Source organism: Dendrobates tinctorius, unplaced genomic scaffold (genome assembly GCF_039654945.1).
Source record: "Dendrobates tinctorius isolate UK_male_01 unplaced genomic scaffold, ASM3965494v1 ptg000022l, whole genome shotgun sequence".
NCBI lineage: Eukaryota > Metazoa > Chordata > Amphibia > Anura > Dendrobatidae > Dendrobates > Dendrobates tinctorius.
Window position 1 is genome coordinate 80,941,873 of NW_027361690.1, and position 26,421 is coordinate 80,968,293.

At 43.4% G+C, this 26,421-nt stretch overlaps 1 protein-coding gene and 2 long non-coding RNA genes across 3 annotated transcripts; all 3 read left to right on the forward strand.

The window, feature by feature from the left end:
- The first annotated feature begins 203 nt into the window (after nucleotides 1–203).
- On the forward strand, nucleotides 204–18,546 carry LOC141084432 (microtubule-associated serine/threonine-protein kinase 3-like). The gene is made up of 11 exons (XM_073569157.1): nucleotides 204–212; nucleotides 13,389–13,490; nucleotides 14,540–14,633; nucleotides 15,045–15,115; nucleotides 15,493–15,578; nucleotides 15,918–16,126; nucleotides 17,427–17,565; nucleotides 17,667–17,799; nucleotides 17,948–18,113; nucleotides 18,266–18,367; nucleotides 18,470–18,546. Exons 1-11 carry the CDS (start codon nucleotides 204–206, stop codon nucleotides 18,544–18,546), a joined length of 1,188 nt encoding a protein of 395 aa, XP_073425258.1.
- Nucleotides 18,547–18,621: 75 nt separating this feature from the next.
- LOC141083983 (uncharacterized) lies at nucleotides 18,622–19,450 on the forward strand. Its single transcript, XR_012230887.1, has 3 exons — nucleotides 18,622–18,709; nucleotides 18,864–18,973; nucleotides 19,273–19,450. It is a non-coding gene; the product is annotated as an uncharacterized lncRNA (long non-coding RNA).
- Nucleotides 19,451–19,671: 221 nt separating this feature from the next.
- Nucleotides 19,672–21,543, forward strand: LOC141083984 (uncharacterized). The gene is made up of 3 exons (XR_012230888.1): nucleotides 19,672–19,740; nucleotides 21,031–21,120; nucleotides 21,348–21,543. It is a non-coding gene; the product is annotated as an uncharacterized lncRNA (long non-coding RNA).
- Nucleotides 21,544–26,421: the final 4,878 nt, after the last annotated feature.

Sequence of the window (26,421 nt, forward strand, 5' to 3'; positions counted from 1 at the left end):
GGGCCGCCATTTTCATGAGGTTATGGGCCTCTTTTTCCTGCCGCCGACCCTTTAAATTTTCTGGCAAGGTGGCAAGCAGCGGGGGTTAAAAGCGTGCCACGACGTGGTGACGCTGCACGTCGTCGGTCAACAAGGCCCCGCCCCCGGACCGCAGCAGGAGCAGGAGGAAACCTTGCGGCCGCGGCCATTTTTAATTTGAGCGCATGGCGTGGGTAAGTCAGCGACGGTGCGGCCCTGGTGATGCTGCAGACATGGCCCTGGTTACGCTGCAGCCGTGGCCAAGCCAGAGCGGCAGGGAACAAGGTGAGTGTCTTTTTTTATTCTTTTTTTATAAATCAAACAGTATTATGTAGGGGACCACATGTGGGGCTAGTGTACTGTATGGGGGATAACATGTGGGGCCAGTGTACTGTATGGGGGATGACATGTGGCGCCAGTGTTCTGTATGGGGCATAACATGTGGGGCCAGTGTACTGTATAGGGGATGACGTGTGGGGCCAGTGTATTGTATGGGGGATGACATGCGGGGCCAGAGTTCTGTATGGGGCATGACATTTGGGGCCAGTGTACTGTATGGGGGATGACATGTGGGGCCAGTGTACTGTATGGGGGATGACATGTGTGGGGCCAGTGTATTGTATGGTGGATGACATGCAGGGCCAGTGTTCTGTATGGGGCATGACATGTGGGGCCAGTGTACTGTATGGGGGATGACATGTGGGGCCAGTGTACTGTATGAGGCATAACATGTGGGGCCAGTGTACTGTATGGGGGATGACATGTGTGGGGCCAGTGTATTGTATGAGGGATGACATGCGGGGTCAGTGTACTGTATGGGGCATGACATGTGGGGCCAATGTACTGTATGGGGATGACATGTGGAGCCAGTGTACTGTATGGGGGACTACATCAGGGTCCAGCATACTATATGGGCAATGACACAGGTTGGGCCAGTGTACTATATGGGGTACAACACAGGTGGGGCCAGTGTACTATATGGGGGATGACACAGGTAGGGACAGTGTACTATATTGGGGATGGCACAGGTGGGGCCAGTGTACTATATGGGGAATGACACAGGTGGGGCCAGTGTACTATATGGGGGATTACACAGGTGGGGCCAGTGTACTTTTGGGGGATGACAGGTGGGACCATCATACTATATTGGGGACTACAGGTGGGGCCAGCGTACTATATGGTGGATGACATAGGTGAGGCCAATGTACTATATGGGGGATGACACAGGTGGGGCCAGTGTACTTTATGAGGGATCACAGGTGGCTCCAGCGTACTATATGGGTGACTACAGGTGGGGCCAGCTTACTATATGGGGGATTACAGGTGGGGCCAGCTTACTATATGGGGGATTACAGGTGGGGTCAGTATACTATTTGGGAGAATACAGGTGGGGCCTGTGTACTGTATGTGATGCCATTATATGTGGGGCTATCGTACTGTATGTGATGCCATTATACTTGGGGCTATCACAGTATTTGCAGGGCTATTAGGACTTTTGCTCTGGGACCCCATGTGGCTCCAGACCATCAGTCAGCCGCAGTATGTTGTTGTTCCTGCCCCAATTTGCAGCAATCTGGGTCACTGGATGAGTTAGGATTCTATGCCATCCCAGAGACAAATTTAGTAAATTTAAAGAGAATGTCCACTATTTTAACATTGATGACCTATCCTTATCTCATCAATGTCTGATCTTTGTGGGTGTGACTCCTGGCATCCCTGCCAATTGGCTGTTCTCGGTGATGGCTGGAACTGCTCAGTTACGGCACAGCTGTCTACTGTATACTGGCCACGGCCGCGTACTGCACATTCGTGACCTATTCAAATCAATAAGGGGCGGATGTGCAAAACCCGGTTGGGGCCACTTTACAGTAGATTGAGTTTTGCTGTGCAGTTATGTAACAGCAGTTTCCACCGGCACTGAGAACAGCTGATCTGCCAATGGTGCCAAGTGTCGCCGCAACGCCGGTCAGACATTGATCACCTGTCCTAAGGATAGGTCATCAGTGTTAAAGTAGTGGGCAACCCCTTTAAATACTCATGTTTCCCTCCTCTGGTACAAACCTGGCTCGTCGCTAACTTTTGATGCTGATGATAATTAAGTTTTCTCCCTACTAAAATTGCCAATCCTCCAACCGGTTTTGCACCAGGAGCTTATTTGGCCAAGAACATATGATTTCTATCAGTTCTGGACAATCAGTCCCTATATAAATCAGATCTTTTAGGCTAAATAAGCTCCTGGTGGAGGTTTGGCTGGAGGACTGTCCGTTTTTAGTAGGGCGACAACTGCTTTAATTTTCTTTGTGGTGATCATATTAAGGGCTTGTTCACATGATTGCTGATTACCAGAGAATCAGATGGATTATGGTAATGACTTTGGTCACACTCTGATCCCCGTCTGATCAGTGTCAGTTTACTGTGATCTGCTTCTCTCGCATGAGATTATGGTATCACAGGTGTGAAGGAGACGGAGAACTTAATGTCGCCACCTTCTCCATTGTCTACGTCAGCTAAAATCAGACTGTAGTTGAATGACGTCAGAGTGAAGTCCAATGTGTCACACGCACCCATAGACTTGTACGGGTGATCCAAATTCCAAAGTCACTCGCCGCATGCTGCAAATTTCAGACCTATTTGGACTGAACAAAATAACGCAGATCTGCTCTGCCCCATAGTATAACATTGGTCTGAGTTCTATCTGATAAAACATCACACAGCACTCTGCCGTATTATACGCCAGTGTGAGCGAGCCCTCGCTGCGCCAAACAAGTTCTCGTCTGCCTCCATCAATAGAAAAGTTAGAGAATTGGAGGAGAAGTAATGAGAATGTGTTTGGCAAATCACAAAGTTATGGTTACGTAACAACTGTCTGCACCACCACGAATCCCAACATTACACTCTGTTAGTGTTCAGCAATGGGTGGAAAACCCCTTTAACAATGTTGGAGTATGGGCTGAGTGTATAAATAAGATGTAGTGACGTTAGGTCCTCCTGCACCTAGGGAAGGCATTGAAGACGTCTTAATTATGATTCCCCCTTCGAAAACCAAAAAATTCCAGCAGGGTCACGGGGCATAGGCGCGGTCACAGAATGCTGTATCTCCCAACTTTTAAAGAAAAAGTCATTTTTCACCTATTGAACTCCCTTGGGCCTGTTTCACACTTCAGTTGTTTGACGTCAGTTGCAAACCCCCAAAGTGTGAAAAAACGGATCCGTTTCCGCTATGCAAAAAAAGAATGCACCAGAAGAGAGAAGAGAGAGATTCACCACTGCCAGAACGGCATTTGGGGTTAAAATGCATGACTGAATAAATGTTCCGGGCATGCGCAGTTTAAAATGTTGGGTTCACCCCTGAAAAATACGTTCCCTAGTCTGTCTACTCCAGATGGCAGATGCTAAAAAACAAACAAATCCGTCAAAAAACAGATGCAACGGACGACCATCAGACATAATCCGCCGCTAATGCAAGTCTATGGGAAAAAAAAAACGGATCCACCAAAAAAAGGCGGATCCGTTGTTTTATAAACCTGGTGGATTTTGACTGACGTCAAACAACTGAAGTGTGAAAGAGGCCTTACTGTTCTCACCTACAAGCTGTCCAGAAAAGGTTGCATGGAAGATACATTTATTTACTATTTAACCCCTTTACCCCCAAGGTGGTTTGCACGTTCATGACCGGGCCAATTTTTACAATTCTGACCACTGTCCAGTTATGAGGTAATAACTCTGAAACGCTTCCATGGATCCCGGTGATTCTGACAATGTTTTCTCATCACATATTGTACTTCAAGTTAGTGGTAAAATTTCATTCATATAACTTATGTTTATTTGTGAAAAAAACGGAAATTTGGCGAAAATTTGGAAAATTTTGCAATTTTTTATGTTTTTTTGTTTTATGTTTTTTGCAGTTTTTATGCCCTTAAATCATAGAGATACGGCACACAAAAAACTTAATAAGTAACATTTCCCACATGTTTACTTTACATCAGCACAATTTTGGAACCAAAATTTTTTTTTTAGGAAGTTATAAGGGTTAAAAGTTGACCAGCAATTTCTCATTTTTACAACACCATTTTATTTTTACGGACCACATCACATTTGAAGCCACTTTGAGGGGTCTATATGATAGAAAATACCCAAAAGTGACACCATTCTAAAAACTGCACCCCTCAAGGTGCTCAAAACCATATTCAAGAAGTTTATTAACCCTTCAGGTGCTTCACAGGAATTTTTTGAATTTTAAAAAAAAATGAACATTTAACTTTTTTTCACAAAAAAAATATTTCAGGATCAATTTTTTTTATTTTACCAATGGTAAAAGGAGAAATTGGACTGGAAAAGTTATTGTGCAATTTGTCCTGAGTATGCTGATATCTGATATGTGGGGGGAACCACTGTTTCGGTGCATGGCAGAGCTCAGAAGGGAAGGAGCGCCGTTTGACTTTTTCAATGCAAAATTGGCTGGAATTCTGATCGGGCGCCATGTCACGTTTGGAGAGCCCCTGATGTACCTAAACAGAGGAATCCCCCCACAAGTGACCCCATTTTGGAAACTAGACCCTCCAAGGAACTTATCTAGATATGTGGTGAGAACTTTGAACCCACAAGGGCTTCACAGAAGTTTATAACGTGCAGCGGTATAATTAAAAAATCATATTTTTTCCACAAAAATGATCTTTTCACCCCCAATTTTTATTTTCCCAAGGGTAACAGGGTGCTAAAATTTGTGCTGAGTACGCTGATACCCCATATGTGGGGGTAAACCACTATTTGGGCGCATGGCAGAGCTCGGAAGGGAAGCAGCACCATTTGACTTTTTTGGCTGGAATTGAGATCGACACCATGTCGCGTTTGGAAATCCCCTGATGTACCTAAACAGTGGAAACCCCCACAAATGACACCATTTTGGAAACTAGACCCCCTAAGGAACTTATCTAGATGTGTGGTGAGCACTTTGAACCCCCAAGGGCTTCACAGAAGTTTATAATGCCCGGGTGTGAAAGTAAAAAAATCATATATTTTCCTCAAACATGATCATTTAGTCCCCAATTTTTTTATTTTCCCAAGGGTACCAGGAGAAAATGGACCTAAAAGTTGTTGTCCAATTTGTCCTGAATATGCTGATACCCCATATGTGGGAGAAAACTACTGTATGGGCACACGTCGGGGCTTGGAAGGGAAGTAGTGACGTTTTGGAATGCAGACTTTGATGGAATGGTCTGCGGGTGTCATGTTGCCTTTGGAGAGCCCCTAAGGTACCTAAAGAGTGGAAATTCCCCACAAAAGACACCATTTTGGAAACTAGACCGCCTAAGGAACTTATCCAGGTGTGTGGTGAGCACTTTGAACTCCCCCAGTGCTTCACAGAAGTTTATAACGCCTGGGCGTAAAAGTTAAAAATTAATATTTTTTCCACAAACATGATCATTTAGTCCCCAATTTTTTTATTTTCCCAAGGGTACCAGGAGAAAGTGGACACCAAAAGTTGTTGTACAATTTGTCCTGAGTACATTGATACCCCATATGTGGGAGAAAACTACTGTGTAGGCACACGTCAGGCCTCGGAAGGGAAGTAGTGACGTTTTGGAATTCAGACTTTGATGGAATGTTCTGCGGGTGTCATGTTGCCTTTGGAGAGCCCCTAATGTACCTAAAGAGTGGAAACCCCCCACAAATGACACCATTTTGAAAACTAGACCCCCTAAGGAACTTATCTAGGTGTGTGGTGAGCACTTTGAACTCCCCCAGTGCTTCACAGAACTTTATAACGCCCTGGCGTAAAAGTAAAATAATCGTATTTTTTCCACAAACATGATCATTTAGTCCCCAATTTTTTTATTTTCTTAAGGCTACCAGGAGAAAATGGACCTCAAAAGTTGTTGTCCAATTCGTCCTGAGTATGCTGATAACCCATATGTGGGTGAAAACTACTGTATGGGCCCACGTCGGGGCTTGGAAGGGAAGTAGTGACGTTTTGCAATACAGACTTTGATGGAATGGTCTGCGGGTGTCATGTTGCCTTTGTAGAGCCCCTAATGTACCTAAACAGTTGAAACCCCCAACAAATGACACCATTTTGGAAACTAGACCCCCTAAGGAACTTATCTAGGTGTGTGGTGAGCACTTTGAACTCCCCCAGTGCTTCACAGAAGTTTATAACGCCCGGGCGTAAAAGTAAAAAAATCGTATTTTTTCCACAAACATGATCATGTAGTCCCCAATTTTTTTATTTTTCCAAGGGTACCAGGAGAAAATGGACCCCAAAAGTTGTTGTCCAATTTGTCCTCAGTACACTGATACCCCATATGTGGGAGAAAACTACTGTATAGGCACACGTCGGGCCTCGGAAGGGAAGTAGTGACATTTTGGAATTTAGACTTTGATGGAATGATCTGCGGGTGTCATGTTGCCTTTGGAGAGCCCCTAATGTACCTAAAGAGTGGAAACCCCCCACAAATGACACCATTTTGGAAACTAGACCCCCTAAGTAACTTATCCAGGTGTGTGGTGAGCACTTTCAACTCCCCCAGTGCTTCACAGAAGTTTATAACGCCCGGGCGTAAAAGTTAAAAATTAATATTTTTTCCACAAACATGATCATTTAGTCCCCAATTTTTTTATTTTCCCAAGAGTACCAGAAGAAAATGGACCCCAAAAGTTGTTGTCCAATTTGTCCTCAGTACACTGATACCCCATATGTGGGAGAAAACTACTGTATAGGCACACGACGGGACTCGGAAGGGAAGTTGTGACGTTTTGGAATGCAGACTTTGATGGAATGGTCTGCGGGTGTCATGTTGCCTTTGGAGAGCCTCTGATGTACTGTACCTAAACAGTGGAAACCCCCCACAAGTGGCACCATTTTGGAAACTAGACCCCCTAAGGAACTTATCTACATGTATGGTGAGCACTTTGAACCCCCAAGGGCTTCACAGAAGTTTATAATGCCCGGGCATGAAAATAAAAAAATTGTATTTTTTCCACAAACATGATCATTTAGTCCCCAATTTTTTTTTATTTTCCCAAGGGTACCAGGAGAAAATGGACCCCAAAAGTTGTTGTGCAATTTGTCCTGAGTACCCTAATACCCCATATGTGGGAGAAAACTACTGTATATGCCCACATCGGGGCTTGGAACGGAAGTAGTGACGTTTTGGAATGAAGACTTTGATGGAATGCTCTGCGGGTGTCATGTTGCCTTTGGAGAGCCCCTGATGTACCTAAACAGTGGAAACCCCCCACAAATGACACCATTTTGGAAACTAGACCCCCTAAGGAACTTATCTAGATGTGTGGTGAGCACTTTGAACCCCAAAGGGCTTCACAGTAGTTTATAACGCTCGGGCGTGAAAATAAAAAAATCATATTTTTTTCCCACAAAAATGATATTTTTTCCCCCAATTTTTCATTTTCCTAAGGGCAACAGAAGAAATAGGACCCAAAAGTTGATTTGCAATTTTTCCTGAGTTGGCTGATACCCCATATGTGGGGGTAAAACACTGTTTGGGCGCATGGCAGAGCTTGGAAGGGAAGGAGCACCATTTGACTTTTTCAACGCAGAATTGGCTGGAATTGAGATCAGACGCCATGTTGCGTTTGGAGAGCACCTGATGTGCCCAAACAGTGGAAACCCCCCAATTCTTACTCCAACCCTAACCCCAACACACCCCTTACCCTAATCTCAGCCCTAACCCTAGCCCTAGCCCTAACCCTAGACCTAACCCTAATGGGAAAATGGAAAAAAATACATTTTTTTAATTGTATTATTTTTCCCTAACTAAGGGGGTGATAACAGGGGGTTTGATTCACTATTTATGGCCGGGGGGTTTTTGGCAGCTGTCACACGCTAAAAGACGCTTTTTATTGTGAAAATAGTTTTTGCATCACCACATATCGAGAGCTATAATATTTCCGTATTTTGACCCACTGAGTCATGTGAGGTCTTATTTTTTTGCGGGACGAGTTGATATTTTTATTGGTATCATGTTTGGGCACGTGACTTTTTTGATAGCTTTTTATTCCGATTTTTGGGATGCAGAATGAACAAAAACCAGCGTTTCATGAATTTCTTTTGAGGGGTGCGTTTACACCGTTCCACGTGCGGTAAAATTGATAAAGTGGTTTTATTCTTCTGGTCAGTATGGTTACAGCGATACCTCATTTATGTCATTTTTTTATGTTTTGGCGCTTTTATGCAATAAAAACAATTTTATATAAAAAATAATTATTTTTGCATCGCTTTATTCTGCGAGCTATAACTTTTTTATTTTTTCTCTGATGATGCTGTGTGGTGGCTCGTTTTTTGCGGGACAAGATGACGTTTTCAGTTGTACCATGGATATTTATATGAATCTTTTTGATTACGCGTTATTGCTCTTTTTGTTCAGCGGTATGATAATAAATCATTATTTTTTTTATTCTTTTTTTATTTTTATTTTTTAAGGGGTTCGTTAAAGGGGTTAACTAATGGGACAGTTTTATAGTGCAGGTTGTTACAGACGTGGCGATACCAAATATGTGTACTTTTATATTTTTTTATTTTTTTTTTTATTTCCAAAAAATGAATTTATTACGGAATATATTTTTTTTTTTATTTATTTAGCGATTTTTTTTTAAATTATTTTTACACTTTTTTTTTACTTTATTTGGATGTCCCAGGGGGGACATCACTGTCCTGTCACATCACAGATCACTGTGACAGATGAGCAATCTGTCACAGGCACAGCACAAGGCTTCCTCGTGCCTGCTGTCACGTCGCCGTCAGACTCGGGGCCTGCTGTTCCGCCCTCAGCCACTAGGAGACGACGGACTGTCTCGCCGCCCTCGGGCTCAGGGCCTGCTGTCCAGACCTTGGCCACTGGGAGGCGCCGTGGCTCGCGCCCGAGTGATGGCGGCAACAGTGAAAGGGCTTCTGCGCAGGCGTCTAGTGGACGCAGACTCCGCTTCTCTGTCAGTCATGAAGGGGTTGGTGCATCATCATCAGGTCTGGTCCTGGGGCGGTCCTGATGACATCATCAGCCCGGGAGCCTGTAAGGGATGACCTGATCCCTCAAATACCTTGGGACTGGGCTTGCAAGCCGCCGGATATATTCTTGGTTCCCCTGCGTGCTACTTTGTGATTTACTATAGTTTACTCTGACCTCAGCCTGGATTTCTGACTATTCTATTGCCAACCGTTTTTGTACTTTGCCTGTTGTGAGTTCATTTTTCCCTTCACCGTTGATGTCTGATGAACTCTCTCTGCTGGTGAAGAGAGGTAGTGAAATTGTTTGGGATGGGAAGAACCTGTCATCTGAACAGGCGGAGTGTGATTGGACACCCGGAATCTCTGAGTGGATATAAGGCAGCCGACGCCCTGCAGGGTTGCTGGTGATTCTTTCTGCTCTGAGCTCTGGCATCCTGTTTAGTTCCTGTCTACGAAAAGCTAAGTTTTTGCTCTGCTATTTTTCCATGAGATTTTGTCTGTTTACTTAGTGTTTGTGTTCAGCCTGCCCTGGTTGGGACGGGCTGAACTCCATTTTTGTCTCTGATCAGTTGATCTCTTTGCTCTGTCTTCAGAATATACCGGAGTGCTGATTTAGTGATTTTGAAGCCTAGTGACTTCAGGACCTTTTCTATCAGACGTGTTGGACATTATTTTCGGCAGGATTTTTGCGGATTGCAGCCAGCATCTTTTCTGTCCTTTCCTATTTAGTTAGTTGGGCCCCATCGTTTGCTCATTCCTATCTTTCTGTCTGTGTTTGTGTTTTCATCTGTTTTTCACCGACAATACATGTTGGGGGCTGTCTATTGCTTTGGGGTCTGCTCTGGGGCAGTTTAGATTTCCCCTTTCTTTCTTTAGGCTTATTTAGTTCTCCGGCTGTGAACGAGGGGTCTAGGGCACCGTAGAAACCCCCCACGGCTACTGTTAGTTGTGGTGAATAGGATCAGGGGTCTGCAATCCGATAGCTACCAACCTCTCCAGGTTTCTGGACTTAGCTTGTATTTTTGTTTTTTCCTCCTTCGGTGACTCATTCATAACATTGCCTTTCTCCCGACTACTGACGCTGACCTTGGCTTGGACCCCTGACCTCCCTTCTGCCTGCTGATTCTGTACCTCTGCTATTCTCCCAGTTTGTGACCTTGGCCTGGATATTCGACTATGCTACCGCCTGCCGTTTTTGCACCTCTACCGCCCTCCTGTTTTGTGACCTTGGCCTGGACTCTCGACTCTGCCTCTGCCTGCCGTTTCTGTACCTCCACTGCTCGCCTGGTTCTGACTACATTTTTGGCTCCTTCCTGCTTTTCTATTGGCGACCGTCCTGCTCTGGGGCACTGCCCCTATTATGACAGCGCCTCCTGGGCTCTGTTGTAAATCTAGATCCCTGTATAGGGGTAAAGGGTATCGGGGTTACTCGGGGCGCTGTCTTTCTGCAGCCCAGATTTGCAGACGGACGTTACACCTGCGCTTTGCAGGCACTGAGGAAGCCAGCTCCCTGCAGGCCCCCGAAGGTCCCCATCGCCATCTTGGATCCAGTGACCTGCAGGGAAAGAGCCCCCCGCAGCAGCGCTGCATATTGCGCTGCTGTGGGGGGCTCAGGGAAGCACGGAGGGAGCCCCCTCCTTGCCGATGCTTTCCTTTAACCCCCTGTACACCGCGATCGTGTTTGATCACGGTGTGCAAGGGGTTAACGTGTCGGGGCTGTCCGTGACCGCCCCTGACACATAGTGCCGGGTGTCAGCTGTGATAATCAGCTGACACCCGGCCGCGATCAGCTACTATCCCGTCCATAGGCATAGGGGCCCGGGTCCCATGGATGGGATAGTACGTCTGATGTCAGAAAGGGGTTAAGCATAGAGATTTGTATGTGGGCTGCTTTGGTTTGTGTGCCAGGGCTGATTTTCAGTCCCAGTCCGGCCCTGGACAAGTACCTACCGGAGTATAGGACGTTTACCTGCAGGAGTATTGGATGTATACCTGCCGGAATATTGGATGTATACCTGCTGGAGTATTGGAAGTATACCTGCAGTATAGGACATATACCTGCCGGAGTACTGGATGTACGACTGCTGGAGTATTCACCTGCCTTATGTACTATGCTTTCCTGCGGTTTTTACCTTTTGGTTGGAGCATGGCTGTTTTGTGTCCTACCTGGGATTCTGGAGCTAATAAACCCTTCTTTGCTAAACTAACTTGTTGCCTGTGTGAACACGGCCTAATGCCGACCTCAAGCACTACCTGAGAGATTCCCTACAATGCCTTTATAGATGGTTTAGGAGGGTTGATCCTCCTGACAGATTCCCTTATAAGGAGACTAATAGGGGAACTATTAATATTATAAGGAGACCCAGAGGGGTAGTATTAATATTATAAAGAGACCTTAGTGAGAATGCTCATATATTTGTATTATTGATAGTAATACATTTTGATTTGCTCCAATGGTAGGCAGGGTCATCTTTGTAATAGTAGTGGGTGTGGGAGAGCAGCATGGGTCTGTGTGCTTCATATGCCAGGGCTGGATGCAGTCCCAGTCTGTCCCTGTTCCCACAATAAAGATACATAATTTATCACTGCAATCTGAATTTATTATTCACACAAATTGTTAGAATATTTATTCTGTTTAACAAATATAAATAATTTCTTACAACATGAAAATAGACTAACTGATCAGAAAAGTAAAGCACCCATTGCCCTTTCCTCCACGCCTGCATCTGATACTGATGCTGAGCCTATATTTTTGCCTCCTTAAGAGATACTAGGCAACTTCCTTATAAGGCAAGAGGCCCCTTTAGAATCAGAACACAAGATTCCATTATGACATCATTATGACATCACAATTGACCATCACTACTTACACAAGTGTTTACACTCCGATCATCACTTTGACAACCTGTTGTCATTGCTGTTTGTGATAAGCTGCATAGCGAGTCATACACTATTGCGATTGGATTTATTTTCAATGTCTGGAATTTCTTCAGACAAACTTCAGGTGTTAGCACTACTCCAGGGGATTCTTACCATCTATGACCCTGACATTGTGCTACCACTACCCGATGGCGTCCTCAGCTTCACTTACCGGCTGGTTATGGAGCTAGTGAGAGACTGCCTGACCAAATACCACCAAGGTCGCATAAGCCTAGAATACCTAGAGCATTTACAGCAGAACATCTGGACATTGGTCCAACAGGTAAGTAGCAGATAATCTGCACAAATCATATAAATATGATAATAATGGAATACAAGATTAAGATTAACCTAAATGCAATACCCAGAATAACCGGGGAGATGAAATAGGGCCTACAAGCTACATGACAAGGGAAAAGGTGGGATATAAAGGGTTAATAGAAGTAGGGTGAGAAGGTTGTGGATTATGGACATGGGGGATTGGATAGATAACACTTTAAGGATCAGGATTATTTTTGGCTTTTCTGCTCTCATCTTTTCATAACTTTCTTTCAAGAGCCATAACTGTTATTTTCCCATTGACATAGACATGGAAGGACTTGTATTAAAGTGACGGGGATCTTCAGCAGACCCCCAGGTGTCACAGTAAGTGGTCCCCTGTGATCACATCATAGAGGGTGGATGAGAGCTAGACAGCGGTGTGCCCACTGACGGCTGCCGTTATGTAATATACCTGTATATTCCGTGTGATTAGGAAGCTCAGCTCCGGACCCCCCTCCACATGGGAGGACTCCATTTGCGGGAAGGAGTTAGGGAGGACAATAAATGGAAGAAGGTTGGGGAGATTCCTCCTTTTTGCAGTTTCATGTTCCAGCATCTAACCAACCAGCCCTTATACATATATATAAGAAGAGATGGGGAGGAAAGGAAGCAGGATGTAAAAGATGGTACTTGATAAGTAGGGGTCTTGGGGAGGTAGGATTGTGTTCCTATCATCACAGAAGCGGGGGATGGGTCTGGGTATGAGGCTGCTAAATGTGAGGTCCTTTGGACGGAGGTTACTGCTGGGGAAATAGTGACTTCGGATACATCCCAATATAATGAGTGGACTTATGTCCTGGGAAGATAGAGGTATTATTATGGGATATTAACACCTTACTCCTTGTGCCTGTGTGGTGCGTGTAGGGGCTAATTCTGAATTAGGTTTTGTTTTTTTCTGGTCTGGTGTTGCAGTCACCCCGTGTTTGGAGTGTGAGGCTGCTGTGGCCATTTTCCACAAGTCCCAGTCAGCCATATGCGTTATTTCCATACACTGGGTGCGGAGGAAGGACATGGAAATGTAAAGGTTCTCAGGCGACCGGTTCCATCGGCAGCGGTCATGTAGTACTTGTAGTGCCGATAGCAGGGGTAACATGGTGACATAAATGGCCTCCTCCATTCTGCACTTTATCTGATGATTTTCTTTTCTTGTTTCTTCTCATTTCTATAGGCCGAAGAAAAATCCCACAGTGGAGAATTGGCCTTTATTAAACAATTGGCCCAAAATGTCCTGCTAGTACTGGAGAATCCGGCCTACTCACCGGAGCGTCTGGTAAGGATCCGTTATCTTCTTCATCTCACGCCCATGTTGTCTGATCGTCTCCAGATTAATAATAAACAATGGTGCTAAAAACTGCCGACTGCACAAGCAGCGAATAATGCGGTAAATCAGAGTAACCCCAAATATGAGTACTTGTACTAATTGACATAGGCGGGTTATTAGCCTTATAATAAAGTATAGTGACAGGATTGCAGGTGTAATGTAGATAAATGCCGTGTATGAGGACAGAGGCAAACAGTTATATACCGTAGATAAGATTCTATATTTCCAGCAGCCATCAGTACAGCAGGAGAATATACCTGCAGTGATTGTCACACTCCACATCCCGGATTCATCGCTATATGTGCAGTTTACCCCTTACCTGACACATATTGAATTGTGGCTCAATCTCCGACGACTATAGGCGGCAACTCTTCCTATCAGCGGCATCTGATTTTCATGCTTATTAATAATTGTTTGCTCCTGTCCTCATACATGTGCACCATATTTTTGAAAAAGTGCGCCTTATAATCCGAAAAATATGGTATTTTATCTATATTATACCTGCAATCCTGTCATTATTCTGTTTTATGTGGTTAATAACCCGTCTACATCAGTTAGCACAAGCACACATTCTTGGTTTTATTCTTCCCCAGATTACCAGTCATATAGCAGAAGGTCAGATGTGTGATATCAGACGCCTCTCTGTCCGCTCCAGGCAGACACAGGACACTTTATGGCAGCCTGTCTCTGCGGCTCCATCATCTGTGATGACAGTCTGTACTCAGCAGTGCAGAGTTTGTATTTCCGCCTCTGTCTCACGCGATTATCACAATCTTCCTTCTTGTAAATGCTGCAGTTCTGATAGACGTTATTAGAGAACAGTGGTATATACAAATCCCTTATATATTAATATGGACTTACTGGAGAGATTCGCCGTGTATAGTCCGACCTATACCGAAATTATCATGTAAATCCAGTTTTACTCCTTCCTGCCTTATATATACGGTCATTTAGTGTCTGTGAAATGTTATATAAATTGTATATATTATATCCATCAGGAAATATCAGAAGATGACTCCAAAGAGACACAAAACCTCCATATTGCTGACCCTGATACCCGTCAGCCGGGGCTAAACCCTGATCTGATGGAAGGTAAGCCGATCATCTAATATTTTACATTCAATGTCAAGTTATAGAGAACGGTAGAGAATATGGAGATTTACTCATTATCCTCTGTATGAGGCCGGTGACGGCTCATGAACCCCCTATAGACTATAATGGAGGGGGCTGATGTAATTTGGCTTCTCCCCTCTGGGCTTTTCTCAGCCCCCAATCATGTCATTGATGTGACTCGATCAGACCCTGAAGAAGCACACATTTATGGTACAGTATACAGTATATACATATGCCATAACTATACACAGTGTGTGCAGAATATCCATACACCTCGTATTACTCCATGTACAGGGGTCTTGGCATTTCCTTCACTATATGGATGTTATATAATAAGTGCTGATATCGACTAATACATGACGTCTCTTCATTATTTCATCATTACTTTAGGAATAACTGTGCCGGCAAATACTGATGGAGGAATATGTGAGACACCAGAGATCATCCAGGAATCTGACAGTGTAAGTATCAGAGGGACGTCTGTGTATCATCTGATGACGGGTGTGAATTACACATCCCATATTATACCCCACATGATAATGGGATATCGCTGTTTTTCATATAGATCAGACCTATTGTGTGTGATGATGACGTTATTATTCTACCTCCTCTGTGTGATGTCCCCTATCCTCCCTTGCAGTACAATGACATATGTGTATGGGGGATATCCCCCTATAATATAACAGTGTCTGTGGAGGGTCCAGCTTGTATCACCTCCTCTACATCTGCTGTAGTGTAATCAGCAGGGACGTAATGTAGAAGTGAGACCTTCCTGCATCTGGAGCTGACATGTTTCTCCAGCTTCTGTGTCTTACTGTCATTTCTTATTCCTTTATAGGCCTTGATCGGATCATATAACCCGTGGAGGTTACCTTGTAAGAACGACTATAAGCCGATCAAACTGATCAGCTCTGGATCTTTTGGGTGAGCTTTATTTTGGTATAATAATTTATTTCCCAGGGCTCCTTATGACGATGCCTATTTCTCTGTGCTTTACCCCTGCAATGCTCCCATAGAGAAATTTTATGAGTCCACATCACTATCCACATCAGTTAATATTCAGGTCAGGTAGAATGTGACGGGGATGAGGACCCCCACTAGTGTTCATTTATGGAGTGTTATTTTATGTAATTCTATACATGGATTTCTAGTGATGGCCTCACATCTAGTATTAACCATTAGGTCAGGAGATCATTAGATGAGGTCTATAGACACATTGTTAGTAAGAATTCATAATAAATCTTGGATTTTACTTTTCTCCAGGGCCGTCCACCTAGTGCGCCATAAAGACTCAAACCAAGTATGTGCTATGAAGAAAATAGACATACAGAACCTTAAAGAGCCAAGGAGACTTGAACGAGCCTTTCTGGAGAGGGACATCTCAATCTTCGCTGATTGTCCCTTTGTGGCCTCCATGTTCTGCTCCTTTCCTACTAAAATTCATCTGTGTATGGTCATGGAGTATTTACCAGGTAGGACACATCCATTGTATCTATATCCAGCCTCAATGGCTTAATCCTAGCACCTATATATAACCGGAATGTGCCCACTAGGACGGGTACATGTCCACACTGCAATTACTATAATGTATCTGTTACCAAGATGCCAGAAAAACCATTGATCTCTGTAAACGTCTCCCCTGTAAGCCTTCACTGAGCATTGCAGCAATTTCCACTATGGATAAACGGAAGATTTCTCTTTACTTGAACAATTTTTATAAATAGGAACTTTCACAGAGAAATAATTTAGAGAATAGTAGATGAGGTCCGGCTAGGCCTCTTTGTAAGGGTCACTGTGTAGTATACAGTTGTGGGTTAAGGCCCCGTTACATTTAGTGATGCACCAGCGATCCCGACCACGATACGACCAGGTCAGGATCGCTTGTGCATCACTAAATGGTTGCTAGTTAGCTGCCAAATAGGCAGATCTCACAAGCGACGCAGTAGTGCTTGGTGGTCAATACTCACCTGTCAGACGCAGCGATGATGACAGTCTTCCGCCCGCGTCCATGGCTCGCTCATCAGTGGAATACTCCTAGTAGGCGAGTTAGGGAAGGGAACTCTGGTTCAGCAACTTGTGAGAGATCCTATGAGACTCCGGGAATGCAAAGTGTTAGCCAAGGCTTGAGAGCTGTGGGTCTAAGAAGAGACAAGTCGGCGAGGCTGGGGGCACATACAGTAAAGAAGTTAACCATAGACGCTTTTTCTAAGTGGTTCATGAAAGTGGGCTAATGCTAGAGAAAGTAGGAAGATGCAGCTGAAGATTTATAGCTATCTAAGAAATTTAAAAGCCCCTAACTCTGATAGTGAAAAGTTTCACCACTTGTGCCGGTGAAAAATGTTTGTTGAAGACATGCCACTGTATTGTAACCTAAAGAAGGATGTCTGTGTCTCCAGCTGTGCTTTTTTATGAACAGTAAAGTCAAACTTGTTTTTATACACCGTTGTGATCTCTCATTCGTGGGGTCACGGGGAACCCCAGCCACGCTGTGTGGCAGACCAGAGAAGCCGAGAGGTGTCAACAGCCACAACAGCATCACGCACACTGGAAACAGGCCCCAGTTTTCGGTAATGTGCTAAGGTGTCTGACTCATGACACTCGCCTACGGCTACCACCCTGGGCACTGTTTCACAGTATACACACTATATTATTCAGTCCATCTCTATGTATGAGATCCTGCCCCAATGTGTCCGCCTATTTCTTTTTCACCTTAATCATGTGTAATTTGCATTGTAACAAACCCTCACCTGTCATATTTGCTTTCTACTGTAGGAGGAGGCTGTGACAATCTTTTAAAGGACATAGGTCGTTTTCCTGTCCCCCTGGCCCGTATGTACATTGCGGAAACGATTTTTGCTGTGGAATACCTGCACAGCTATGGTGTGGTCCACCGAGACCTGAAGCCCGAGAAGTAAGTGACCCTTATAGTATAATAATGGGGAAGAAGGTTAAAGTTTCTCTTACAGTATATGGGTTATTACTCGGGGCTAACTTCATTATTTTCTTTCACAGCCTCCTGATAACATCAACAGGACATATTAAAGTCACGGATTTTGGACTTTCAACACTCGGCATCATGAGACCAACATCAGACATCTACAGAGCTCCAATTGAGGACATCACCAGCGAGTTCGATGATAATGAGGTCAGCTTTACTTACCGGACCTTCTCCTTCACAAATCTCATCTCTTTCTCCTTCTCTGATAATTTCTCATCTAGAAAATGTTTCCATTGATGTTATGTATCACATTTATATTTATTGATCATCATCTAATTATTCTGTTGTATTCCAGACTGGTGGCACCCCTCATTACATGGCTCCAGAAGTCATCTTAAGGAAAGCATATGGCAGGCCTATTGACTGGTGGTCAGTAGGGATCATCCTATATGAATTTCTTTATGGATTTACACCATTTTATGGAGATTCCCAAAGGGAGATTTTACTCAGTGTCGTCAGGGGTAAGTAAAATATTCTGAATGCTGTGTGATGTCACAGTTATTTGGTTTAATTGGTTTTGTGATATAGTTTCTAGCTTTGTTAAGGAAAATGGTTTATATGAAAATAAATGTAAAGGTTGAATTTCCTGTAATATTTGCTTTTTATATAACAGATGACATAACTTGGAGATATAATGAATACATTGCTCCACATGATGCTCGGAACCTGATAACTGGGCTGCTCCAAAAAAATCCAGCACAGAGACTTGGGACAGGTAATATTATAATAGTATTATTAATGGCTTATTATACCTCTCTGACCAGACAAATGGTTGTGTCTGTGAGGATCAGCACTGAGGTTTTCTTCCTAATTTCAGTACAATTCCTTCATGTCGGCTACATTACATCTTCAGTTTTTAATATAAACAATAGAGATATGGACCAGCTTCTTTGACAATGACTGTATTGCTTTCTTTCTTGTCTTCCTTTTCCAGGAGGAGCAAATGAGATAATAATTCATCCATTTCTATGTTGCTTAAGTTTTCTCAACCTTCCAAGTCAGAAGCCCCTGTTATGTCTTGATCTAGCATCAGATGAGGACACCTGCTACTTTAATAGTAAGTAAAATGAGACGTCATCTGCCTGAAACTGCAGTGTGTCTTGTCTTTCATGTTATGTGTCAATTATTTCCCATTATTATTAGTGATAGCATGGTGACTGTCTGACCATGGTCTTATATTAATAATCTTTTATAACTTTTGTACTTTGCAGCTAGCTTTAAGAAACACCAACATATGGATTCAGATGAGGAGAACACAAGTGAGGACAATGACTGTCCAGAAGTCCAAAATTTTGTGTCATCTTCTCAAAGGTTTTCTAAAGTAAGTATGTGGACAATAAAATGTATAAAACCTATAATTAGAAAAAAGTTTAAATATAAGATATCTTATAAAAATAAATAATAATAATCTTTATTTTTATATAGCGCTAACATATTCCGCAGCGCTTTACAAATTGCACACATTATCAACACTGTCCCCGATGGGGCTCACAATCTAAATTCCCTTTCAATATGTCTTTGTAATGTGGGAGGAAACTGGAGTACACGGAGGAAACCCACACAAACAAGGGGAGAACATACAAACTCCATACAAATTTTATATTTCTCTGCTTGTTTCAGCTATATACAAAAAGTACCGGGATGATGAACAATGTAGAAGAGCGTATGTTGTCTTCAAAGTGTTTCCCAGAGAATAGCGAACAAAGCTCAGACATGTGAGTAGATTATTATCATGAGATTTAGGTCTGATATATGTTCAGATCCAAATATAAGACACGAGAACACAAATATAGGTCCAGCATCCAGCTCTTAATGATTTCTGATTTCTGTGGGTCTGGCTTGTGATATCACTGTAGTAATAACTGATCAATGTGACCAGCCATTCATTTCCAGTTCACTACAGTCCAATATTACTAGTTACACTCTATTCCTGCTGGTAGAATTGGGATTACAGACAGATGTTCTTCCATTTTTCTATTGTTTTTACTCTCAATTTACTTGTCTTTCTTCTACCAAACAGGCAGAGAGAGTCTTCTTCCAAACTTGATGGTGACAAAATCAGCGAGTCATCCTCGCTCTCATTGTCAGGTATGTACAGATTTATAGGCCATACTATTATAAGCTATAATAAAAAAGTAAAATGTGGATCAGCTCTTAAAGACTCAGAAAATTACTTTCTTTATTTCCATTGTCCTCCTTAGTATTCCGTTTTTTGTTTTGTTAAAATTCCCCATATGGTTCCAGAGATATGGGACTTTTTATATAGTGCTAACACTTACGGTCTTTACCAATGGGGCGTGGCTCACAGGATTCTCTGGAGGCATGTTTACAGGCAAAAATTACCTGTGAGTCACGCCTCCATGGTAAAGATAATTACAATTAGCACTAAATAAAAAGGCCCAAATCTTCAGAACCCTATGGGGGATTTTAACAAATCTAAAAGAAACAGAATAGTCAAGGGATCAGTGGAAATAAAGTAGAGTGAATCCTGGACACTTTTGACCTAGTGACCGGTCCCCTTAGAAGTTACTCTGACATTTTATCTAAATGATTACATAATAACATTGTGGCTAGCTGCAAGTAATGTCATGTTAATAAGGGGACATATTTCCTTTGGGAGACCCCACATGGCGACACACAGAGAAGCTGCAGGTGTATATTAAGGCCTATTTCATACCTCCGTCGTCGGCAGTCAGCTGAAATCCGCCAAAGGTGGAAAAAAACTGATCCGTCTCCGTTTAGCGATGTCGGATGACATTGGACCACGTAGGAGAACGGAACCGTGGAAAAAGCAATGCAGCTTGATTTAAAGTGCCCGCGGTCGTCTCCATGGCCGCGATCTCGCGGGAGGTCGTCCCCATGGCCGCGATCTCGCGGAAGGCCGGTCGTCTCCATGGCCGCAATCTCGTGGGAGGCCGGGCGTCCCTATCGATCTCGCTGGAGGCCAGGCGACCCCAACCATGGGAGCGATCGCTTGCGGGAGGCCGGTCCGGTATTCAAGATCGGGAGGTTGGTGCCGGTGAGGAGAGAGAGAGATTTTAGCGGGTCCCGAGATGGTAGTTAAGGGTTAAAATGCTTCCCGGAGAGAAAATAGCTGACGGTCACTGCAAAAAAACGTTGCAGGGTCCGTCTCATCCGCCCGGGAGCCACTAAAATCTTGGCTGATCCGTAAAGTAACGGGTGTGACGGACGACCGTCAGTCAAGATCCGCCAATAATGTAAGTCTATGGGTGTAAAAAACGGATCCGCCCCTTTTTTGGCTGACGGGAAAAAAATGATGTGTGAAACAGGCCTTAATCAGTTTGCATAATCTATAAACGTACAAAGCTAATCTTATAGAAGTTTATCATCAACATCTGTCTCTGAATTTTTGATTAGATTCTCCTGCTCAGAAGAGAAGAAAATCTGCACGAAAATTGAAAAAACAACAAAAAACAGAGATAGTAGAAGAGGGGGAAAGGAGGCGAGGTAAGTGTGACAATAGGGTCCATGTTTTATTATGTCAATGAGAAGAATTCATGTGGAGCAGATGTCATCTGTCAGTGGTGGGATTGTCACATGTATGATGACTGACAATGATCCCCTTACCCATGTATGGAGAGCATCCCTCTACCGTCCTCTCTCAGTGACACCACAGTGGTATCCTCTAAAATGGAGTCCCATTACTTACATGAGTTTTACATCTTTTCTCATAGGTTCGATCTTCCGCCGGATGATATCATCGTGTCGGCGTGGATTCTCCAGGGCTGCTCGCGCTGTCAGAGAAAGCTGCATTTTTGCCTGCTATCCCCAGAGCACCAGAGACATCGCATGGACAGAAGACCCCCACATCTAGAGCCCTGAAGAAAGTGCGGCACGTCCACCATCAGTGCTGTACCTATATGGAAGGACTTGTACATCTACTTGTGGCTTTCTGACCAGCACAAAACATCTTCAAAAGACGAAGGCATCTTCAAGAACATCGCTTGATCCTTTCCTTCAATGCTTAATTTAAAAATATCAATAAATAAAAATCTAAAATTGATTAATGTCATTTTGAATCTAATTATAATGGTGATAGTAATGGCATATCAATACGATACACGTCATAAATGTCTCAAGGGTAGGACACCAAACATGAGAAGATTGGTTCTATATTTCCCATTAACCCTCTAAACTCAGGCCAATAGTGGAGGAGAGTAACACATATTCCGTATATTCCGTTATTCCTAAGCGTACATGTACATAGCACTTTACAGATGCCAGCATGCCCACATAGTTTTTTTTAGGTAGACACTGTAGGAAAACGTAAGCAGTGTTTTTCCTCAGGTGTCTTTTGTGTAGTTTTTGCAGTTGGTGTTTTTTTAACTATATACAGTAGGGAACGTCTTCTAAAAAGAAGCAACCAGCAGAATGAGCAATCATTTCCGTTATCCTTGTGCACAGACCACAAGAGTGGCAACCAATCTAGAGGAAACATGTTCTGATTCACTGGTTTTATAAGAACTGAGACACCTTAACCCCTTTACTGCCAAGGGTGGTTTGCATGTTAATGCCTGGGCCAATTTTTACAATTCTGACCACTGTCCCTTTATGAGGTAATAACTCTGGAATGCTTCCATGGATCCTGGTGATTCTGACATTGTTTTCTCATGACATATTGTACTTCATGTTAGTGGTAAAATTTCATTCATGTAACTTGCGTTTATTTGTGAAAAAAAAACGGAAATTTGGCAAAAATTGTGAAAATTTTGCAATTTTCCAACTTTGAATTTTTATGCCCTTAAATCACAGAGATATGGCACACAAAAAACTTAATAAGTAACATTTCCCACATGTTTACTTTACATCAGCACAATTTTGGAACCAAAATTTTTTTTAGGAAGTTATAAGGGTTAAAAGTTGACCAGTGATTTCTCATTTTTACAACACCATTTTATTTTTAAGGATCGCAGCACATTTGAATTCACTTTGAGGGGTCTATATGATAGAAAATACTCAAAAGTGACACCATTCTAAAAACTGCACCCCTCAAGGTGCTCAAAACCACATTCAAGAAGTTAATTAACCCTTCAGGTGCTTCACAGGAATTTATTGAATGTTTAAAAAAAATGAACATTTAACTTTTTTTCACAAAAATTAATTTAGGTCCAATTTTTTTTTTATTTTACCAAATGTAACAGTAGAAAATGGACTGCAAAAGTTATTGTGCAATTTGTCCTGAGTATGCTGATACCTGATATGTGGGGGGAACCACTGTTTCGGCGCATGGCAGAGCTCGGAAGGGAATGAGCGCCATTAGACTTTTTCAACGCAAAACTGGCTGGAATTGAGATTGGGAGCCATGTCACGTTTGGAGAGCTCCTGATGTGCCTAAACAGTGGAAACTCTTCAAAAGTGACCCCAGTTTGGAAACTAGACTCCTCAAGGAACTTATCTAGATGTGTGGTAAGAACTTTGAACCCCCAAGGGCTTCACAGAAGTTTATAACGTACAGCCGTACAATAAAAAAATCATATTTTTTCCACAAAAATGATCTTTTCACCCCCAATTTTTATTTTCTCAAGGGAAACAGGACCCCAAAAGTTATTGTGCAATTTGTCCTGTGTATGCTGATACCCCATATGTCGGGGTAAACCACTATTTGGGCGAATGGCAGAGCTCAGAAGGAAAGCAGCGTCATTTGACTTTTTTGGCTGGAATTGAGATCTGACGCCATGTTACATTTGGAGAGCCTTTTATGTGCCTAAACACTGGAAACCCCCCACAAATTACACCATTTTGGAAACTAGAGCCCCCAAGGAACTTATCTAGATGTGTGATGAGCACTTTAAACCCCCAAATGCTTCACAGAAGATTATAACGCCTGGGCGTGAAAATAAAAAAATCATATTTTTTCCACAAATATGACCTTTAGTCCCCAATTTTTTTATTTTCCCAAGGGTAACAGGAGAAATTGGACCCCAAAAGTTGTTGTACAATTTGTCCTGAGTACGCTGATATCTTATATGTGGGAGAAAACTACTGTATAGGTACACATCGGGGCTCGGAAGAGAAATAGTGATGTTTGGAATGCAGACTTTGATGGAATGGTCTGCGGGTGTCATGTTGCGTTTGGAGAGCCTCAGATGTGCCTAAACTGTGGAAACCCCCCACAAATGACACCATTTTGGAAACTAGACCCCCTAGGTTCTTCCCATCCCAATCTGAAACTACTGTATGGGCACACGTCGGGACTTGGAAGGGAAGTAGTGATGTTTTGGAATGCAGACTTTGATGGAATGGTCTGCGGGTGTCATGTTGCCTTTGGAGAGCCCCTGATGTACCTAAACAGTGGAAACCCCCCACAAATGACACCATTTTGGAAACTAGACCCCCTAGGTTCTTCCCATCCCAATCAATTTCACTACCTCTCTTCACCAGCAGAGGGAGTTCATCAGACATCAAAGGTGAAGGGGAAAATGAACTCACAAAAGTACCTCCCCCTTGAGGAGGGGTCACCGAACCCTCACCCACGCCACCAGGGCGATCAGGATGGGCCCGATGAAAGGCACGAACCAATGTTTCGGCATGAATATCGGATGCAGGGACCCAAGAATTATCCTCCTGGCCATAACCCTTCCATTTAACCAAATACTGGAGTCTCCGTCTAGCCAGGCGAGAATCCAGTATCTTCTCAACCTCATATTCCACATTACCTTCAACCAATACCGGGTCAGGAGGTGCCACCACAGGAACTACTGGCTCAACAAACCTCTTTAACAGAGACTTATGAAGCACGTTATGGATCTTAAATGTAACAGGAAGAGCCAATCGAAAAGAGACTGGATTAAGAATCTCCAAAATCTTGTAAGGTCCAATAAATCTAGGTTTAAACTTTGGAGAAGCCACCTTCATAGCGATATTCTTTGATGACAACCAAACCATATCACCCACCTTAAACTGGGGAACAATGGTCCTATGCCGGTTGGAAAACCGCTGGGCCTTTAACTGGATGAGAGACAACTTATTCACCACTTGGTCCCAGATCTGGTGCATTCTCTCCACCACAGTGTCAACACCTGGGCAGGCAGAAGGCTTCACCTGCCCTGAAGAGAATCGAGGATGAAACCCAAAGTTACAAAAAAAAGGTGACATCAAAGTGGCAGAACTAGCTCTATTATTTAAAGCAAATTTGGCAAAGGGCAAAAATGAAACCCAATCATCCTGATCAGCAGAAATAAAACATCTCAAATACGACTCCAAAGTCTGGTTTGTTCTCTCCATCTGCCCATTGGTCTGAGGGTGAAACGCAGAGGAGAAGGACAACTGAATTCCCAGCTTGGAACAGAAAGTTCTCCAAAATCTAGACACAAACTGAACTCCTCTGTCAGATACAATGTTCTCAGGAATCCCGTGCAAGCGAACCACCTGTTGCAAAAACAAGGGCACCAACTCTGAGGAAGATGGCAACTTAGAAGGTGGTATAAGATGGACCATCTTAGAGAATCTATCACAAATCACCCAAATAACAGTCATTCTCTGAGAGACAGGCATATCAGAGATAAAATCCATTGAAATATGGGTCCATGGCCTCCTGGGCACCGGCAAAGGCATCAACAACCCACGAGAGCGAGAACAAGGTTTAGACCGAGAGCAAGTCCCACAGGACTGCACAAAATTCCTGACATCACGTGACAAGGCGGGCCACCAAAAAGACCGACTCACCAAATCTCTAGTACCAAAAATACCTGGATGACCAGCCAATGCAGAGCAATGAACTTCAGACATCACTCTCTTCCTCCACTGGTCAGGAACATACAATTTTCCAATGGGACAACGCTCAGGTTTGTCCTCCTGAAACTCTTCCAGAGCACGTCTCAAATCGGGCAAGATGGCAGAAAGAACTACCCCCTCACCTAAGATGGTAGCAGGCTTGGTTACAACAGGAGAATCAGCAAAGAAACTCCTAGAGAGGATGACTGCCTTGACATTCTTAGTGCTCGGAAGAAAAGAGACCACAAAATCAAAACGTGTGAAAAACAAGGCCCACCTAGCCTGTCTAGGATTCAAGCGTTTGGCCGACTCCAGGTAAATCAAATTCTTGTGGTCAGTAAGGACCGCGACTTGATGTTTAGCTCCCTCCAACCAATGTCTCCACTCCTCAAATGCCCATTTCATGGCTAACAGTTCCCGATTCCCCACATCATAGTTACGTTCGGATGGGGAGAACGTTCGGGAAAAGAAAGCACAGGGATTCATTTTAGATGTTACAGGATCTTTTTGGGACAAAACAGCTCCTGCACCAATCTCAGAAGCGTCCACCTCTACCTGAAATGGGAGTGAGACATCAGATTGCCGCAAAACCGGAGCAGAAGTGAACCTTCGCTTCAGCTCCTGAAAGGAAGAAACAGCCTCCGGAGACCAATTCAGCACATCAGCACCCTTCTTAGTCAAATCAGTCAATGGTTTGGCAATACCAGAAAAATTAGCTATAAATTTACGATAAAAATTAGCAAAACCCAAAAACTTCTGGAGGGCCTTCAAAGAAGTGGGCTGAACCCAATCATAAATGGCCTGTACCTTGGCCGGGTCCATTTCAATAGCTGACGGAGACAAAATAAATCCCAAAAATGAAATCCTCTGTACCCCGAAAAGGCATTTCGATCCCTTGACATACAGGGAATTCTCCCTCAAAATCCGGAACACAGTCCGAACATGTTCCACATGAGAGTCCCAATCCTTGGAAAAGATCAAAATATCATCCAGATAGATGATCAAAAATTTATCCACCAAGTCTCGGAAAATATC

Excerpts from the sequence above, each read along its gene's own strand:
- LOC141084432 (XM_073569157.1), top strand. Across the intron at positions 15,579-15,917 it reads ATCAGCTCTGGATCTTTTGG|GGCCGTCCACCTAGTGCGCC; the intron begins GTGAGCTTTATT and ends ACTTTTCTCCAG. Across the intron at positions 18,368-18,469 it reads AGCACAGAGACTTGGGACAG|TACAATTCCTTCATGTCGGC; the intron begins GTAATATTATAA and ends TCCTAATTTCAG.